Consider the following 21,678-nt stretch of genomic DNA (forward strand, 5'->3'; position numbering starts at 1 on the left):
TATATATACACACACACACATACACATGCTCATCCCTTTAATCCGGCCTATTAACTGATTAAAGGGATATTCCAAATCAATTAGGATTTCATTAGCGTCCTAGATGGTAATGAATTCTTTGTCAACTAATTAAGGTTTTCATGATAAATTGCACTAAATAAGGATTCCTAAACCTAACCAAATAAGGCTCCATAATTTTCTCAACTATTAACTCGGATTGACCAAGTTACTTGTATGTCAAGAAACAGTGAGCACATGTTCTTTGACACTCACAACTTACACGTCGAACTCTGGTTCACATCAATCAATCCCCACTAAATAAAAAGTTTGAGTAAAAGTTAATCCTCTCTAGATTCTCTTTGTAAGAATTCAGATGATTAATTAATTGTGTTCGTTTATTGTACATTGTGCAGTTAAAAATTATTTTGATTTTTTTAAAAATTGAATATAAATAGTAGCTAACGAAAAATAACTGCACGATATACGATAAACTAACATAATTAATTAATTCCTGGATCCCTACAAAGAGACTCCAGAGAGAATCACACATGCCCCACACATATATACATTGTCGTTCACCTTAGAGCAGTTCCAGCCTTGTAAATAGGCCGGGGGACAGGGGAGAAGAAAAGGCCCGAGGGCCTGTCAAGTTGCTCCAGCCATGAAGAGCCCGAGCTCGTGGAAAAGGCCCGAGCAGGGGGCCTGTCAATTTGTGACAGCCCCGGAGCCCGAGCTCCAAGCCCATTTTTTATTTTTTTTGTCAGGCGCGTGCACCCCACTCGCGCGTGGGGGCACGTCGCCCGACAGCTTTTCAGAAAAACAGACAACTTTTCAGCCTTTCACAGTTACCGTTGGGAAGCCACGTGGCTTCCCACGGTCCGTTCGATCTCAACGGCTCCTTCATTTGGACCGTCGGATCTCAACGGTAAAAAAAATAAAAAAAATCTGATTTAATATCAACCGTTCGATCTAAGATCAACGGTCGATATTAATATGCTTTATAAATAAAGAAAAAATAGTTTTAAAATTAAGAAAAGTTACCGTTGTGACACGTGGCACAATCTGGAGTGTTGGAATTCAAATTTTTTAAAATCCAACGGCAGAAATTAATTATTTGAAAAAAAATTAAAAAAAATGGAAAAAATCCGAAAAAATTGTAAAAAATCTGAAAAAAAATTTGTAAAAAATTGTTTTTACTTTTCTATAAATACCACTTCTTCTCCATCTACCTTACACCACAATTTCATATTTTCTCAACCACTTTCAATCAAATTCTTATCTTTCTCTCAAAGTTTCAATCCAATTTTTTTTCCACAAAATGACTACTGATGCAGGTACGAATTGGTCGCTTCTTGAAGATGTTGCGTTGTGCACTAGCTGGGTTGAAGTTACTCATAATTCCCTTACGGGTAATGAGATGCAGTTGCGAGAAATGTGGAGTTTAATTCATACCAAATTTCTTGAGCAAATGAGTGGGAAAAGAACCAAAGAATCGATGTCCAGTCGTTGGAAAATACTTTGCCATTCCTTTAGTACGTCGAGAGATGCCTTGACACAAGCTAGTAGTAATGTTCGAAGTGGGGCAAATTATGCGGATGAGGTAAGATTATTTGTTTGTATTATTTATTTGTTACCTAATTTCATTATTATTATTATTTGTGACCTAATTTCATTATTATTATTTGTTTGTATTATTTATTTGTTACCTAATAATTTCATTATTATTATTTATTTGTATTATTTATTTGTGACCTAATTTCATTATTATTATTTGTTTGTATTATTTATTTGTTACCTAATTTCATTATTATTATTATTTATTTGTTACCTAATAGTCTCAATATTATTATTTGTAGCAACTTCAAGCACAAGCATGGTATGGTGCCAAAATTAAATCAAGAAACAAATCATTCACCCGGTGGGAATGTTGGAATATTGTTAAAGATTGTCCTAAATTCAAAGTTGTGCCTGTTGGTCCAGAAGTATGCATGAACAACATCCCTCTACACAGCACCTTTGTACACAACACCCCTCCACACTCTACACCCGATCATGGCTCCCATGTTGATGAAGAAGATGGAGAAAAAGTGCCTGAAACGCCCATTCCTAAACAAGCGTCGGGGTCGACCCGTTATCCAATCAGGCCTCTAGGTAAGAAGGCTTCAAAGAGGAAAAGGAGTGCTTCCAAGAATGATTATGGAAAGTACATGCAAGAACTTGCTCGTCAAGGTGAATTGACGTTGGCACGGGAATTGGCGAAATATGAGGCTGACAAGGCTAGAGATGAGGTAAAAGCTGCAGCTATTCAACAAGCATTTCAAGCTGAACAGAGGGAAAAAGATCTACTTAGGCAAGAAAGGGAGTTGCTTAGAGAAGAAAGAATTGCACAACGAGATCGTGACATTATGAACACGCGTTTAGAAGGGATGTCTCCAAATTCTAAATATTTTTGGCAGTCGGAGAAAGCGGATGTGGTGCAAAAGAGGCGTGCAAGAGAAGCGAGATCAAGACAAGATGGTCCTAGCACAACAAGACAAGATGATCCTAGCACCACAGATTGGTTAAATGGTGAGGAATAAGGTACTTTTGTAATCAGAGCCCATAGTTTTCCAATCACTTTGGGTTGTAATTTATTATTTATGTTGTTTCCATGTAATCGGAATAGGGTACTTATGTAATTTATTATTTATGTTGTTTCCATTTTATTGAAGTTAGTACTTTATTAAAAGTGAGAGTACATGTATTTAATTTCGTAATATATTTATCCTAATAATAGAATCTTTATTCATCAAATTGTTCACGTATAATGAAATTATAAAACACACCAAATAAAACTAAAAAACTCACCAATTGGAATTACATAAACACACCAAATAAAATTACATAAACATACGAAATAATAAAAAAACTCACTACAAAAAACACACCAAATAAAATTAAATAAACATACCAAATATAATTACATAAACATACGAAATAATAAAAAACTCACTACAAAAAACACACCAAATAAAATTACATAAACACACCAAATACAAACAAACATACTAAATAAACTTAAGTATCTTCAGCTTGTTTCAATGCCCACTGGTGCTCTATCAAGTCAATTTGCCAATCAATGTGCATAGATGACCTTTGAAGTGCAGTATATTGTTGAATGACCCTTTCATTGTAATGTCCATCCCTTTCTAATGGGTCGTGTTGCACGGGTTCTTCGGTGGTATCATGCGCACAATATATCTGTGTTCTCGAATTGTTCATCGTGTCTGCCTCTGGCTCATATTCATCAACCGCATCATAATCGAACTCATCTTCCACAATCATGTTGTGAAGAATGACGCACGTCATCATGATGGATCGAAGTGACGAACATTCTGGCAGCACCCTTGACGATCGCCCAACGAGCTTGAAGGATACCAAAACAACGCTCCACATCCTTCCTGCACCCCTCTTGACAGCTTGCAAAGTGTTTTTCCTTTGCACTTCGCGGACGTGGCACTGTTTTGACAAATGTTTCCCACCGTGGGTAAATACCGTTAGCTAGGTAGTATGCCCCTTCGTACCTACGTCTGTTGACGACGTACGTGACTTTTGGTGCCTTTCCTTGCAGGACGTCGTTGAACACTGGGGATTGGGCAAGGACGTTGAGATCATTTTGAGCCCCCGGAACCCCGAAAAAGGCGTGCCATATCCATGTATCAAAAGATGCCACGGCCTCGAAAATGATAGATTTTGATCATTTTCTGTCCCCATATGCGCCTTGCCATGCACTTGGACAGTTTTTCCACGTCCAGTGCATACAATCGATGATTCCTATCATCCTAGTAAAACCTCGCATCTCGCCCTTCTTCAGAAGCCTTTGCAAGTCCCAGCGAGTAGGTTTTCGGAGGTACTCTGCGGTGTACAAAGATTCGACTGCTCCGCAAAACCTCATCAGGGCCTCAAGAATGGTTGATTTCCCCATCCTCGTTATCTCATCCACTTGGTCTGCAGATGCTCCATACGCAAGCATCTGCAACGCAACAGTGATTTTTTGCTCAGGCAGGAGACCCATAACACATCAAGCATCCTGTTTTTGCACAAAGTAAGAATCATGGTTACAAACATCAGTCATGATTCTGTTGAACAAATGTCGTTCCATTCTAAAACTGCGTCTGAAGTACGTATCAGGAAATGCACTGTTATGGACAAAGTAATTGTCCAACAGCTCTTCACCCCGTCGTTGCCTGCTTCTATCAAGGTTTCTTGAACGGTTGGGCCTGCATATCTGAGCAACAGTCTGGATGACTTGACGGGAATGTGAGGCTCTGGCTATTCTTGTTTCGTCATCTCTCCTTCTACGCTCCTCATCCTCTTCCATCTCATTTTCGGCTATCTGAAGGTTGAACATTCCTTCAGATTGGTTAAACAATTCTTCCTCTTGCTGATCGATTTCCCACATCATCCTTGATGAAGAAGAAGACATTGTAATGATGGATGGTGAAGAAGAAGCAGAAACTATGAATAATGAGATAAAGATGTTGAGAAAATTGGTGTGAGATTTGTGAGGATGGATGGTGGATTATATGGACGATTCAGAAAGGATTGGATTGTAGATAAGGCCACATGGCATGCCGTCATTCGTTAAAAATCTGATCGAAATCTATCCTCAAAGATTCTGAAAAGATAATGACACGTGGCATGATCGTATTGGATAAAAATCTTATCGAAATCGATCTCCAATAATTATATTTTTGGATAATGACACATGGCGCAATTTTGAACAAGTTAAAATCTGATCAAAATCTATCGTCAAAGATTCTCAAAAGATAACGACACGTAACACGATGACATTGGATAAAAATCTTATCGAAATCCATCGCTAAATAATTGTTTTTTTTATAAAATGACACGTGGCGCAACGAGAACGATTTAAAAAATCTTATCCGAAATTACAAATAATTTTATTTTGTATTATTTAAACAAACAAAAACAACTAATATTTTATTGCCTATTGCCAAGGGGGAGGGCTCCAAGGGTGGAGATGCAAATGGCAATTACTGTTCATTAATGGCAGTTACTATTCATTAAAGGCAGTTACTGTTCAAAAGGGTGGATTCAATAGTGGATTGCCAGGGGAAAGGCTCCATGGGTGGAGTTGCTCTTACACCTTCCACCGTCCAACAGTTTGGTGAAAAATTCCGACTTTGGAACAATGACACAGTGCACTTGTCAACTATATGCAATAGTGTATGTTTTATTTCTCTATTTCATTAAAGGGTGTGATGTCCACACATCCCTTTTTACTTATTCCACACATTTTTGGTTTTCGGCCGTCGGATCGGATGAATTGAAGAAGATCAACGGATAGAAATTAATAAGATGTGTGTAGAAAGTAAAAAATGGTGTGTGGATAGCACACCCCTTCATTAATTGAAACTTTGTTTCTTTTTTTATTTTTTATTTTTATCAAAGTCGTCTAGTTTCTATCTATGTCATAAATTCAACAATAATAATTTATATGTCAATATATTTAAATTTTGTAATAAGAAATTATTTAATCATTTCTAAACGTTACATTCAGTATGTTTATATTCATGACTAAATATGTATCATATATTTTTATTTTTAGTTTATAATATTTTTAATTTGTAATAATTTTTTAATATGTACTTATTTTCTTTTTAATTTTTGTACTCATATATTTAATTTCTTTTTGTGCCATTTTCAAAACTTTAATCTTTTATTTGTACCCTAATTTTTTAAATCATTTATTGCACCCAAGATTTTAAACACTGATATGTACTCCAAATCAGGCTGCAAGTACATTTTGTGGGTACTTAACATTTTTTCCTTATGATATTGAGATTGGTAGAATTTTTTTTTTTGAAAAAAAATGTGTAGGGGTGAGTACATTTTGTTGATATTGTGAAATATAAAGGGTGAGATTAGTTTTTTATATCCTACAAATTGTGAGTTTTGAATAATATCTCATATTTTCAATAGAATAAAAAAGAAGAAAGAATATCCCATAAAATGGGAATTATATATTTCATAAGTTGTTACTTTTATACAAAAAAATTAACATGGAAATATATGACATTGATATTGATATGCTAAAGCGTACAAAGTCACTTTGATAAAAAGCTGAAAACCAATAAGATTTCAGTTAAAGAACAGTGATAGCAAGAAACTCGATCCAAAGTCTCCTTTAATTTAAAATTGAAAATAAATTAACTTATAAACAAATTATAATATAGTGCCATGGCCGTCTCATACTCATTATGTAGATGAGTTTAATCAAATTAATTTGTTTGTGTGTTTGTGTATATATATCTATTATCTTATATATGTTTCTTGGTTATGGTATGTGATGATCTCATCAGTTTTAACATTGTGCTATGAGTCATTTTGACTTGGAATTTTATCAAATTGAGTCATTGTGCATTGTGAGGATCAATTAAACACGCAGCATGCTCATCATATAATACATGTATTATATAATAATTTATACATTCTATGACGATGATGATGGATACAGAAGAGCCTGGGACGCGGTTAGGTTGTTGGATTGTCATATGCTTAATGCCTCATGTTTAATATTTAGGTTTCATCTGCTATAATGAAGCCAAAACATCCAACATATAGCTATGATGTCACAAATTGGCCTTTATCAGTCAGCATTCGACTAATTAATTTTCAATAATCCACCCAGCTAGCTAATATTGAAGAAACACATTAGAGAATAGAGATACATGTATAATTTACATTATTTATATGTATAGTTCAGCTTTCAAAGTCACACAAGAAAAAAAAGTGCTTGATACAGTGGGGAGTCCTACAAGCATATTAAGGCCTCAATAGAGAGGATCAATTTGGATATGGCTATTCACTATAGTGATAGACATTTTAAAGGAAAAATGGACGACAACTTCCCTATTTAGTGCATTTAAAAAACCTTTGAGAACTGCATTAATCAGCATCCAAAGTAATTATAATGGGCAAAATTATCATGCGTATGTCCAAAACGAAATTAAAAACACAATCAACCTCAGTAATTATTTTCTAATACCCTTAATTAATAGCACACACTAGAGTATATATAGGTCCCCAATACTCTTTAAGTCGTAGCTCGAAGGAGAGGTGAGTGAGGCATTGGTGAATGAGGAGACATCATACGTGGTGACATAACACTAACACCTTCCTGCTCAAACCTTCTGGATGATGATGAAAAGCTCAGCCTTAGATTGCTCTGCCAACGCTTCTTAGGACTTTTCACTTGTGCTTGTTCTTGAGCTTTCTTTCCTTGCCCTACAAATGCCCTAATCCTTTTGAGTGCAACTTCCACTGTGTCATCATCCATGTTGGCGAAGCAAACCCTAAACCAACCAGGCTCGACACATTTAAACGAAGAGCCCGGAGAAACGTTGAGCTTCACTTCATTAACGATTACACGCCACAACACCATTTCGCCATCAAACGTTTGATCTTTCAATAGCCTCCTTAAGTCCATCCAACAGAAAAGCCCGGCATTGCTCTTCAAGCAGTTGATTCCCACTTCCTCAAGCCCATCAGTGAAGACCCCGTGCCTCTTTGCGAGCCTTTTTGCGCTTGTGGTGAGGAACTTGTCGACAAAATCTTCGTCCGAAAGCATGGACGCGAGCATGTGCTGAGTTTGGGACGAGACCAGCCCAAAACTTGACATTTTTCGGCCAATGTTCACCACGTCATCGTTGTAGGAGTAAACGATGCCGACTCTCAATCCCGGGAACCCCATGTCCTTGGACAAACTGTAGACAATGTGGATTAGGTTGGGGTTGCAATTCATGTTTTGTATGACCTCGGTGATGCATGTGAATTTTGGGGAGCTGAAGACTGTGGCTGCATAGATTTCATCACAAACCAAGTGAATGTTCTTTTGGTTTATAAATGTGACAAGGCTTTCAAGTGTGTCTTTGTCTAGGGTTGTGCCTAATGGATTTGATGGGTTTGTTATGATCAAGCCCTTGACATTGATGTTGTTGTTTTGGGCTTTTTCATAAGCTGCTTCCAGTGCTTCCTTGGTTATTTTGAAATTGTTGGAGCTATCACAATCGACCGGGACAATTTGGACTCCAGTTCTCCATCCAAGGTCTCGGTAAAATCTGCAAATTTTCAGATATGAAAAATTCTCTGACCAAAACATTATTTTAAAAAAAAGTAAAGAAAATATTACAACTCTCTCTATCTCAGTTTGACCAAATATGTTGACCTTTACTATAAAAACCCAAATATATTTATCTTAAGGATTTCAAAACCCTTGTGGTCAAGTCCATGACTTGGACTCCACAAGTTTCTTTCTACCAAATTCTTAAACCTACTACTGTATTGTGTGTACAAATTAAACACGCGTAGTCAACCAAACGCTTGAAAAGAAAAACGGTGGCTATTGGGGAATTAAGTACTCAACTATTCAGCACGGTATATAATTAATTAGCAACGTACGTAAACGTAAACAATTAAAAAACAATATTTGAAATGAAAGACATAGAAGAAGCATCACGTACGCTGGATAGTACGGTGAGGGGATAAGGAAAGCATCGCCGGGGTCGGCCAAACAGAACATGACCAGCTCGTTTGCTCCGGTGGCTCCGCCACTCATAACTACGCGATGAGGATCAAATGTGACTCTACCACCTCTTGCTTTCGACATGAACGTAGCAATGGCCTGAAAATTAATTAAGATCATGCAAGTTAATTATAATGGCAATTACTGAATAATTGATTTCCGTGGACCATGCCATGCATGCATATGTGTTTGTATACCTGTCTGAACTCTGGAAAGCCATGGTAGTCTTGAAAATTTGCCACGTTTCTGAACTTCTCAATTCCTTCAGCAGTGCAAATAGAGGCTTTGGGATTTTTCCTAATCCACTCTTCAACCAAGTCGAAGGAAAGCTGAAACAAAGTAAAACCATGCATTTTGTTAGCTTAATTTCTTCCTAACTCTAACGTAATTATGTGTGTACAATAGAGTCACGGTTGAGGCTTGTAGCTCAAGTGGAAGTGAATATTTTATCCGACTTCAAGGCGAAAGTTCGAATCCCTCACCCCCTTTGACCACCTTATAACTGAAAAAAAAAAAAACTAAAACGGGAAGAAACGTAGTGCAAACCTGATTTTCTGCCAGACCCATCTGGATAACACCTTCAGGATTTTCAGTTGGATGAAATGGGTTTTGATCGTACGCCTTCCATCCGTCAAAGTACGGCGAGTTCTCCCCATGTTTTTCATTGGTTGCAATCTTGGATAACAGTAAGCGATTCTCACTTGCAGATGAGGCCATTTTCTTGGTTCCAAAGAACACACACAAGCTATATAGCTGGAGGGAATGATAATACTACTGGAAGTCTGGAACGACAGTAGTGCTTATTTTTTTAAGCAATGAAGTGTGAAGCAAAGGGTAAGGCAGTTGTGGATTTATAGGCAGTGGAAGATTGATTGGCAAGCTGCACGGGAAGCAAAATTTGATGGAAAAGTCCATTTCAAAATTCAAATGTAGAAAAACCGACCCCTAAGAAGGGAAATAACAGAATTTAATTGTGGTAGTGTTGGTCAATGAGTCGTAATTGCTTGCGTGTTGTACATTATACCGAACCATCAAGCATGTAAAAACTTGCACAACCACGTGTACACCGCCAGTGTACCTCTTGGTGGTCCTTATACATCACCTTTCATGAAACACTCCTACAACTCATCACTTTTTCTCAATTGACATGCCACATGGTAATATTGTAATCAAAATTTTGTAAACTAAATTATATAAAAGTTAATAATTAGATTATTATTTAATCCTTGATAAATATACTCATTTTTTATTGGTGACACATCATTTGATTTGTAAATTTTATCTACAAGTTTAATCTCCATAGCATTATTCTATCGTCACACAACAGTATATCATTTAATCAAATAAGGGTTTATCTCAGCTTCATTTGTTTCTAATATGAATAAGATACTAATATGTATACGGGCACACCATTTGATGGTTCTTTTTATCCATATAGAAAGTCGTTTTTCTTTTTTCCTATTAGTTAGGTATTTGCTTTTGTGTTAATTTTTTCTTCAATGGATGTGTTATGTTTCTAGGAATGAAGCTTCCCTGAAGCACCATGAGAGAAAGAATGAAGATTTTGGTGCTGACTGAAAGCATATAGTTAGAAGTCAGAACTTTGGAATTTGGTCGGTTTTGGACTTGTGCACCAATAGTAGTAAATGCACAAGACTCACACATTGTTAGGACTTGAAATCTAAAGGGTATTACTATTTCCTTGAGGTTTCCTTTTCCTCCACGGTTGCTCTGTGAGATACTAATTTGGTTCCACGTTAATGTGCTCCATTGCATTACTTTGCCATCTTTTCTAAACTTACTAATTAAATCCCTCGTGTGCTCAAATGGGAATGCAATTAAATACTTCATAAATAGTTGGAAAATCGATTTATATCATGATCCTGCCAAAAATAGCTGCTGAGCAAGGTCGGTCCAAAGATTTTTGAGGTCCAGGGCGACGTCAAACAAAGTGCCCTAACTTCATGTAAGAAAATTATTTATTTTCACACATAAGACAACGAAAAAATTATACTTAGAAAAACACTTCAAACTCAATAATTTAGAAACACAAAAAGACTAATTTATTTTGTATTGAGAGAGGGAAACAAAAAAACTTCGGGCTTACAAGTAGATAGAGGATGAGTTTTGTTTTCCATCTGAACTTTGAATGTGTTTTTGAATAAAGCATGAGATTTTTTTTTTCTTATTTACTAACCTTGTCAATATGGGACTTATAAATAATGATGTTTTCGAGTCTTTAATTGATATGCATTATTAATGAATGGGCACTAAATTAAACATTTTGACGACACATCATATAATTTGCAAATTTGGTCTGCTTATTATTCTTTGTGAAGATTAGACTTGAATTAAAACGAATATTTAAAAATAACAACCCGCATAGCTACTAGATAGTAACTAAAAATAAATTAACAACCAAACAAAAATTTGTAAAAATTGAAAAAAAATAAACATGCACATAGCATTTCGAACTTAGGACCTCTTGTTAATTTTAAACAACAAAAATCATTGTTTCTAATTAAACTTCTTGATCCTTTAACCAAATTTTATAAATTTATACTCTTATCAAAAGAAATTTGTAAAAAATGGAAAGTAAATAAGCACCCATGGTGTTTTGAACTCAAGACCTCCTCATTATTTTCAAATGACAAACCACCACTTCTAGTTAAATTTCTGTGTCTTTGAACCAAATTTTATAAATTTATACTCTCATAAAAATATATATAAATATATCATCCTAATAATTTTGGTGCCCCTAATTTTTTTGAGCTCTGGACGGTTGCCCTGCCTGCACTGGACCTGGGCCGGCCCTGCTGATGAGGAGTGAGGACATCTCATAAAAAGTACTTTCCGGCCCCCTAACCTTTTGGGTTAATATTTCACGCGGTGGTCTCTGGTGGTACCGAAAGCCAAGCAAATCAAAGGTGGTTTGTGGTCGGGTAGTACAAATTTCAAATTTTAGATTTAAAAGATAAAACATACACCCCGAAAATGGTATAGCACCAACTACAGGCGATAAGTGTGTATTTGACTTTAGCGCATACAGTCACTCGTATTAGTTATTGATTTTAAGCATCCCTTTCACATTTGCTAACGATGTATTGGTTTGCATGGCTGTACGTAGCTAGGTACTTGAGATATTACTAATTTTCATTGCTATGCGTATGTATTGGTTTGCTCTACAATAGTATAATTTCAACTTTTTATGTTACAACTACCTTTCGAATCACTCAAATCATTTCCTAATCACACTTCTAAACATTATGATAGATTATATTTCTGAGACTATCGAAATGTATAAATTCAAATATGGGTTTGTGTTATGCAACCCACTCCTCTTTAATAAGACCATTTATCCATTTTGTAATTCCATTACACTATGTTTGGATGAAGGAAATAAACTTAGAATTTCGATAAAAGTCAGAACTTATAAATTGACATGCATCAATTCCCTTATTTAGATTCATAAACATAGAAATTTAGAATTTCCGCGTGGAAAAAAAAACTTAGTATTTGGGACCTTCAATTCCCAAGTTTAAATTCCATGTAAATATGTGTCATTTCCTAATTTCTATGATTGAGGGTTTAAAAAGAACAAATTCCGTATTCAATTCCATTGTTCTTTTACGTTAACCAATTTCTAAAATTCCTTAATAATCTTAAATTTCTTCATTCAAATATAGTGTTAGAAAAACCAAAATTCATTTTAATACTCCAACACTATGTTTGAATGAATGAAATAAACTTGAAATTTTGATAAAAGTCAGAATTTATAAATTGGCATGCACTGATTCCTTTATTTGGATTCATAAACATAGAAATTTAAAAAAACATGGAATTTGGGACCTCCAATTTCTAAGTTTATATTCCATGTAAATAGGTGTCATTTTCAAATTTCTATGAGTGAGAGTTTAAAAATAACAAATTATGTATTGAATTTCCATTGTTCTTTTAAGTTAGTCAAACAAGAAAAATTCACCAATTCTATAAAATTTCGTCAGTTCAATTTCTGTCATTTTAAAATTCTTTGGTAATTTTAAATTTTCTCATCCAAACAGAGTGTAATGTACTATAAGTAATGAAGTTTAAGAATCTTAATTCGATTCTAGTTAGCGGTCTAACATGCATTGATCAGATTATGATAATCTCTAATGAGCTCCTTAATTAAATTTCAAGAAGTTAAAAAAAAAATCAACTTAAACATGCTAATTATCCTTTTATACTTGAGATATGGAATCCTCTAAAGCTCCTAAGAGAGAAGATGACTCCTAGTGTCTCTAGTCTTTAATTAATGGCGATTGTTTATTAATATTTTAAACAAATATATTCAAATTATATTTGGCTTATAGTCATTATAACTCTCTAAAGTACGGAGTATGATTACTGTAAAAAAATTTAGAGAGCTCTTAAAATTAATTTTTGATATTTTTAGCTAAAACTTAGGTCTAAGATAGAAAATATAATTAGAGATGCTTTAAGTGTTCATACATTTAAGAGATGTCCATTATGGTAGGAAGGTCTATTCACCAACATACTTCAATAATATTTTTCACTAGAACCAGCAGTGAAGGAAATTGAAGTTCTACTATATAATTAAATGGTAAATGGGGAGTAGTCCAACTACTATAAGCACATGAAATGTTTCTGTCATTTTCCTAATGTTGGATTCAATCTCAACATGCCTTCTCACATGTGATGAGTTTCAAGCTTAACACGTAGACAACATAAATCAAATGACAGAGAGCACATGTGGACTTTGGGATTCACACATGGAACAGTCTGCTTTGATATCATGAAGAAAGTTGAGGTTCACTATAAAATAAATTGACAAATATATGCAATAGCCCAACTACTTATAAAGACATAAAATTTCTCTTTTCCAATGTGGAATTCAATCTCAACATGCAGCAGTCATATTTGATTGACCACAATAGTGAACTATGGATTTGGATCCCATCTCGATCTAAATTATAGGGATCCTAGGGATCCTAGGGATCATCACATCCTAACCGTTCATTGTACATCGTAAGGCCAAAAATCATTTTGAAATTTTTATTTAAATTAAACATAAAATGTACCTAACAAAAACTGATCATACAATTTACAATGAACGATTAAGATGTGAGAATTCCTACAAAGAAGATTTGAAGAAAATCCTCATTCGTGAACTATGTGCATGTTGCTTGCCCTAAGCATGCTGACGATGCATGCATGCACCAAATCAAATCCCCAGTATAGTGGTACGTGCAAAATAATTATAATTTTTTAAGCACCATTGTTGTGGTGACGGTATTGTTTAATTGTGATTTGACATAGAGAAATTACAATGTCATGGACTGTGGATAAATTTGGCGATAAAAGGGCGACTAAGTACATGGCATTTCATTTTTAACCTTCCTTACAATGGTTTAAATGAGTTAGTAGCAGATTCCAAACACGGAAATACAAGCCAAATTCGGTGCACAATGATTAGTTAGGAATTGGATCCTATTCGGATTCATTTTATGGGGATCCTAGGATCTCTACATGTTAGCTATTTATCGTGTATCGTATGGTCATAAATTATTTGATTTTTTTATTTAAAATTAAATATAAATAGTATCTGACGAAAATTGGTTGCACGTTGTACGATGAACGGTTAGGATGTGGGGATTCCTAGGATCCCCACAAAGTAGATCTGGAGAGGATCCTCTTCCAATTAGTTATAATTAAACTTAAGAAATAAGTTACATAGTACTATGGTCTAGTGGTATTACTCTTCACTTGTAAGTGGGAAGTTGAACCCACATCATTGCTAGCCAATTGTGAGACTCAGCCCATCCACCCCTTAGTGTAGACAAGGTTTTACAAAATGTTAGGTGCTTGTCGGGCGGCGGGTTGGGGCTTAGCGCCTAAGTGGCTAGGCAGGGGTCTAGGTGGCTAGGCAGAGATCTAAGTGGATGTAATTAAGTTTATTATATAACATATAAATAAGTGTCTACTTACACTCTAAAAAATTAGAAATTATACTTATATTGACAATTTGGGAAAGTTAAAAGTTAAAACTTAAAGCATCATGTCATTGTCATAATCACAAACTAATGCAGTAAAAATAAGTAAAACCCAAAACTAAAAACCAAAATTGAAAATCACTAATTCATCTAGGTTCTTTTTTAGTAGGTTAGAAAACCCTTGAAGTTAATTATAAAAAAAAAAATTAAAAACAAATGAATTGCCTAGACATCGCCGAGCTCACCTAGCCCCCTACCCACCTAGCCCGTTTAGATGGGCCACCTAGCCCGTTTAGATGGGCCACCTAGCCCCTACACGATTTTTCTGCCCGTTTTAGCCTAAATCGCATCGGTCCTCCACCGCCTAGTACCTAGGTGCTACCTAAGCTGATTTTTAGAACAGTGAGGTAGATAATATTGTTTATTAAAATAAATAAATAAATAAAACTTAAGAATTAAGGTCATTTTTTTTTGGGGTTAAAGGGTGGATTTTATTAGATTCTAATGGAAATGTTTACATCGTAAGCCAAAATATTAAAGAGAAATTCAAGACCAATGGAGTTCTAAATATGGAAGCCACTATGGGTGTGCAAACGAGCCATGGACCCGCAGGTCAAGACGAGTATGGGGCAAGTCCAAAATTTATATATACAACACGGGTCAAGGCGGGGCAAGGACAATTGCGGGACGGGGTGAGTCTAAAAAACTGGGGCAACAGAGCCCCGACCCAAACCGTTGCTACAGTTGATCATATACCTTTCTTGTATAATCTTGCAAAGTTTTGTTACCATTGATCATACCTTGCAAAGTTTTGACTCATTCATTTCTGTCTTGACTAATAAATCTTGTACATATTTAGTCTGTGACAGAAATAACCTAGTTTTGGTATTGGGAATTTGTATTCCCAGAAAATAATGGAAGGCCCCTAAGTCTTTGATCTCAAACTCAGTTGTGAGGGATTGAATAACCTTTTGAATTGCATTTGATGCATTGCCAGTAACAATGATGTCATCAACATACAATAATAAAATGACAATCTCATAATCCACTTGCTTCACAAATAAAGAAGAATCAGAGTGTATTCTTGAACCCTAGTGTAGGTAGAAATGCAGTAAACCTCTCATTCCAAGCTCTGAGAGCTTGTTTTAAACCATATAGGGATTTATGAAGTTTGCAGACCAAAGTTGGATGATTGGGACCCATAAATCCAGGAGGTTGGGCCATGTACACATCTTCTTGGAGAATGCCATGCAGAAATGCATTCTTTACATCTAACTGCCTTAAATTCCAACCAAAATTTGCTACAAGTGCCAATAGAATCCTCACTGTAGTTGGCTTAACTACAAGACTAAAAGTTTCTTCATAATCCTGTCATGGTTCTTGACTGAATCCTTTAGCCACCAATCTAGCTTTGTGTCTAGCAATGGACCCATCTGCATGCTTTTTGATCTTAAATATCCACTTACACCTAACCAAATTCTTATTTGCAGGCAATGACACCAAACTCTATGTACCCTAAGAGTGAAGAGCATCAACTTCTTCTTTCATAGCGGTCAACCAAAAATGAACTTTTAAAGCAGTCTTGTAAGTAGCTGGTTCAACTAGAGACAAATCAACACCACCAGACTCTTGGAGAGTAGTTAGAAAAGCCTTGTTTTTCACAATTCCACTTTTGCTTCTGGTTTGCATTGGATGCAAATTCATGGGGGGAATCTCCAAAACTACTTGCAAATTTTCGGGTTGAAATGGAAAAACTTGATGCAAATTATCAGTTGATGTTGCTTTATTATTGGACTCAGGTACCACAGGGATTAATGAAGAAGATTCAGATGTACCAATAATGGACAAAGGTGAATTTTGAACAAATTGAAAGGGTGAGGATGGCAGGGGTGATATATGTGGTGCTAAAGAACATGGATCAGGTGAATTACTAAGTGTAGTAATTGTATAAGAGGTAGTGTTATCATGAGATGCAGGTAAGACAACATATTAGTATTTGCGACAATAGGTAAAGAAGATGGTGCACTTGGCATCACATGAGATGTATGTGGTGGCTTGGAGTGCATTAATAAGTCTGTATATGGATAATCATGTTCATCAAATACAACATGCCTCGAAATATAGGTTCTTTTCCCAGACACATCATAACAAATGTACCACTTATACTAAGATGCATATCCTAAAAAGACACACTTAATGGTTTTTGGTTGAAGTTTGTTGTTGAGATATGGTTTTAGCAAGGGATAGCAGGCACAACCAAATATTCATAAATGAGAAATTGCTGGAACATCTCCAAATAAAACTTCAAAGGGAGACTTATCATGTAAAATTGGTGTGGGCATTTTATTAATCAAGTAAGATGCAATTTGAATAGCATAAGACCGGAAAGAAGATGGTAACTTGGCATTTTGCAATAAAGTGATGGTGGTTTCTATAGGGTGTCTGTGTTTTCTTTCAGTCAATCCATTCTGTTCAGGAGTATATGGACATGACTTTTGATGAATGATACCCTTATCTTTAAGAAATGATTGAAATTGTTTAATGACATACTCTCCCCCTATCACTTTGTAAAGTTTGAATAAAGCTTGAGAACTGAGTTTGAACATATTTGTAAAAAGTAACAAACACATAACACAAGTCATTTTTATTGATTAATGGATAAGGCCAACAATGCTATGTACATTCATCAACAAATATCACATAGTACCTATATCCATCTATTGAAATACAAGGAGAATGGCCTCATAGGTCACTATGTATAGTTTGGAAAGGTTGTACAGACTTATTGACACTTTGGTGAAATGGAAGTTTACAAAACTTGCCTTGTAGACAACTGTGACACATGATAGGTGAAGAAACCTGTTTACATTGTACATGAGCTTTATGTAACATCAATGTAACAATCTTATTTGTAGTGTAACAACCCATCCCAATTAATATAACGGATTTAGGAACGGAAGGGCCTTTTGGTAATTTCATTGGGTTTGAAAGATATTTTGAAAATGTTGCTTTTTGGGTCTTATTTAGTGTGCCCAAGGGGGCCCACCCTTTCAATTTGTCCCTGCCCCAATCTCTTCCCTCATCTTCTTCTTCATGTGTCTCTTTCTGGAAAACCATACAACTTTCTCTCTCTCACCGATGCTCTCTTTCAGAGCTCGACACAAACAACACCAACGACGACACCATAAACCACTACCACCTTATGAACCTTCGACTTCTCGAACATAGGCCAAAGCCAGGTAGTCCCAATGCCCTAACGGTGGCAACACCATTGTTCACTATCTCCTCCATTGAGAACACGACGCACCCTCGATTGTACGAGCAAAGTAAGGCCTCGAAAACGTTGTAGGTCACCTTAGATCCCTTTTTCACATTGCTCCTAGCCTCATTTCAACTTTTGACACAAAAAAACCACCCCGAGAAAACCTTCCCCACATTCTGGCGAGAAACCAAAGCTTGCAAACCATTTTTTGGCCAACTCTGGCCACCACACAACTTGAAATTGGTACGACTCTCTTCCTTGTTCCTTGGGCTTCATTTTGGTATATTGTATGATAGGTTTTAGGTAGGTTTGTGAGGTTGAATGAAGTTGGAAAAAGTCCAGCTTTCCTCTTCGTCGAAACCAGCCAACCCGGCTTGGAAATGGGTTAAACCCTACCCACAGAACCCAGCCCAAACCCTTAGTCCGACTTAAACCTTGGGTTACGTAGCCAAGCCCAATTCACTTAGCCCAGGCCTAACCTACCTAAACCTAACCCAAGCTTAACTTTGCGGCCCAAAACCCCTGACCCAACCCAGAACCATGTCCAGTGCGTGGGTCTGTGTGAGGACGCGCATGAGCACCTGTCTTGGCCAGCATGTGAAGCACACGTGCCTCCACTGGAGGTACTATTCTTCGTTACCATCCACGGTAGCGACCACGACTGCGCCATCGACTTTTCTGGCCAACTTTTCGGCAACCCAAATCGGTGCGTGGCGGCACGTAGGGGTACCCGAGGTCCCCCTTATGTTTTTCGATGTCCTGAATCCATTTATGACATCAATTTCTTGAAATTCAACCGTTTTAGTATAGTTTTATTAATTGGTACTTTTATGTGCTTAGGTGCAATTGTGTATGGCATTTCCGTCCTCTCTTGCTTACATGGCTATTCGACGACGAATTATCTGTGAATGGACCCCTTCCAAAATGCATGATTTTATTATTAGAAATGCATACATGAAAAACATGATTTGTTGGTATGAAATGTTTATGGTAAATTGGATTTACACTTTATGATATATTATGCTTTATCGACTTTGCGTTCTTTGTGGTATATATAATTGATGACTATATACCTACTTACGAACGTGGTTTTACGATATGACGTTTTAGTTACTGAGCTCCGATTTGAGATATATATATATATATATATTAAAAATATTATGTTAATGTTTTTATGTTCTTTTTTAGTGGTTACTCATAATGTCTTGCCTACGAGCGAATGTCCTGCCTACGGGCGAATGAAATCATTAATTGGCTTTAGTCGAGTGATGTAGGGCCTACAGGTGAATGATATTGCTTACCAGCAAATGATACTTATATTGGCTTCGGCTGGGCGTAGGTTGGTGGTTTTGGCCGGAAGATACTTATATATGGCTTCCGCATGGCGTAGGTTGGTAGCTTCAACTGAAAGATAATTACATATTGCCTACGGGCAGGTGATGTAGTGCCTTCGAGCAAATGAAGATTTATTTATATATATATATATATATACACCTTTGTGCTACTATTATTAAGCACACTAAATATAATATATGTTTTAAGAAGTTTTATGGCATGTTAGGGTTTTCGGAAAAACCTATTACTTATTATGCTATACGAGTTTCCTATACTTGGGGGTTAGTATGTTAAAGTTTAACTGTTTTAATATTACTTATATATCAACTTGGTCCATTCATGTTTTGTTTTACGCCCCTTCAGGACTTAGAATCGAGGCGTATAATCCCGGCATCAAGGCACTCCCGCATCAGCATCTTCGAGTCCTCTCGGTGTAGGACCCATCCTTTGTTCATTCAATTTTATATTATTCATTTTTAGTGTCTCGGATTAGTTGTATGCTTTGAACATGATCCATAATTGCATATTCATTATAATTAAATTCATAACTTTTATTTATGTCGGTTAATTGTTTTTAGTTCTCATGCATCCTAATATGGCTTCGTCACCTTCGAATGTCAGCCAGCACGTGCCTACCCTTGTGTTTGGAGAATATCAGGGTCGAGCGTGTCATGTAGGGTGTCATAATCGATGATGCCAAGTAGAAGATAGTACTAGCTAACCAAGATATGCTTGTGGTTGATATTTGGTGGTTTTGAGAACATAATGAGAAGATGCTAGAGGGATGTGATATAGTCCGTTACTGCACAGCCCTTTGTAGAGAATCATCCATGTGGCCTTGTCCTAAATCCAAAAGCAAAATGCATAAAAAATTAGCCAACAGTTGTTATCTAAGCATATCCTATAAACGGACAACAAGTTTTGTGTCAATTTTGGAACATAGAGCACTGAATTCAAGTTTATTGGTTTCACTCTTGTATTAATAACAGATATACCAATATGTGATACTAATAAACCTTCACCATTGTCAATTTGAATGGTTTCATTAGTTGGATAAGGAGTTGCTAAAGACATGTTATATAGAATAGATCGACAATCATGTGGTTTACTACACCAAAATCAGTGAGCCATACTTGAGGTAGATTATAAGATGTGGATGCCTGAGTTGGTTGTATTGCAGTATGCATAGCTTGCATAGAAGATTGCTGAGACTGGTAGTGTTGAGATGGACAATGTCCAAATGATTGAGAAAACATTTGAGGATAATTTTGATGTGAACCAGTACCAATAAAATTCGAACATTTGTCTTATAGAAGCAGTACCATGTGGTATGATTTGTTTTTCCACAAAAGTGACACTTGGATCTCTAAGGAGGCTTAGAACCACAAAATGGAGCAGTATGACCTTCACTGTTGCACAATTGACATGTAGGAATAAGAGGTGTATGTAACACCCCGCCCCGGAAAATATTTATTTTGTTTATGGGGAATAATGTTGATGATAGGCCCAAAATAAACTCCCGCTTTATTTAGCAAAGTTTAAATCACGATTCTCTATTTAAATTTCTTAATTCCTCCTCATTAACTCAATTTAAAACTTAATCACTAAGGCATGAGCCTAGATTTTCTATCTAATCTAATTTCTTCTAATAACTCAACGTCTCAACATAAAATAATTCTTGATTGACAAATTATGAGTTATCCACAAAATCCATAATCCAACTCATTCATCAAGAGCATAAGATAAATGTCGCAAATTAATCTACCAATTTTTCTTCTTAGACAAAATCTAAAGTATGATTCATCTCGGTTGTTTAAGGCTGCATCTAACACTGTTAGACTGCCTACGTACCCATTAACGGGATCAAGCCTTTCGTAGTTCACAAATTCCAAAATTTAAACCAAAACTGAATATATTCATTTAATCCAACATATACCAAAATCGTATTAATATTCAAACCTTTGCTCTCAAAACATAAGTTGAATAACGAAATTCGCATAAAACACAATTGTCGGCTTCCTGGCCATGCGCCGCCGCACCCGCCGACCGCGGCTGCCCCTACTGGCCGAAAAACTTAATTATTTCTAAAAATTCGTAAAAATTACAGAAATAAAGATCTCAAAGAGTAGAGTAAACTTTATACCTGTGGCCAAGTCCAATTTGGCCTAGAAAGACTCCAATTTTCCTTGAACCCGTCGAAAACCCTATAAATGGGTGTCCTCGATTCGTCACCTCCGGTGCTCCGCCGTCCCTACCATTGTTTGGGCTTTGTTCCAGACCTCAAGAAGAGTCTAATAGTGGTAGATATTGATGTAGTTTGCTTCAGATTTAGTGGATTCGAACACCCATTCGCCGTTCCCCACTGTGCGGTTTCTCCCGATTTAAAGTCCAAATCCCTATATTTTTTGGATGTAATAGGAATGGGGAGGTTGTGGAGGGGTTTCCAAGTGATTATTTGGTGTAGTTCATGGGAAAAATGGGTGGAAACCCATCGAAAATGG

General features: G+C 36.2%; 1 protein-coding gene and 1 long non-coding RNA gene across 3 annotated transcripts in view; both read right to left on the minus strand.

Annotated features, from left to right (window-relative positions):
• Positions 1–2,760: 2,760 nt before the first annotated feature.
• Positions 2,761–3,128, minus strand: LOC126627062 (uncharacterized). The gene is made up of 2 exons (XR_007624879.1): positions 2,989–3,128; positions 2,761–2,908 (listed from the first exon to the last, which is right to left on the minus strand). It is a non-coding gene; the product is annotated as an uncharacterized LOC126627062 (long non-coding RNA).
• A 3,687-nt stretch (positions 3,129–6,815) lies between these two features.
• Positions 6,816–21,678, minus strand: part of LOC126626969 (1-aminocyclopropane-1-carboxylate synthase 1) — a 98,322-nt gene continuing 83,459 nt past the window's right edge. The window contains exons 2-5 of one of the 2 annotated variants that reach the window (XM_050296388.1): positions 9,134–9,165; positions 8,785–8,916; positions 8,526–8,686; positions 6,816–8,123 (exon numbers count right to left, since the gene is read on the minus strand). In XM_050296388.1, coding sequence (XP_050152345.1) covers positions 7,100–8,123; positions 8,526–8,686; positions 8,785–8,916; positions 9,134–9,154 — 1,338 coding nt within the window. In that variant the 5' untranslated portion in view covers positions 9,155–9,165 and the 3' untranslated portion in view covers positions 6,816–7,099. Of the gene's footprint in view, positions 8,124–8,525; positions 8,687–8,784; positions 8,917–9,133; positions 9,421–21,678 lie in introns of those variants that run through there. The other variant, XM_050296379.1, reaches the window with a different exon arrangement.

This window comes from Malus sylvestris, chromosome 1 (genome assembly GCF_916048215.2).
Source record: "Malus sylvestris chromosome 1, drMalSylv7.2, whole genome shotgun sequence".
In the NCBI taxonomy this organism is placed as follows: Eukaryota; Viridiplantae; Streptophyta; class Magnoliopsida; order Rosales; family Rosaceae; genus Malus; species Malus sylvestris.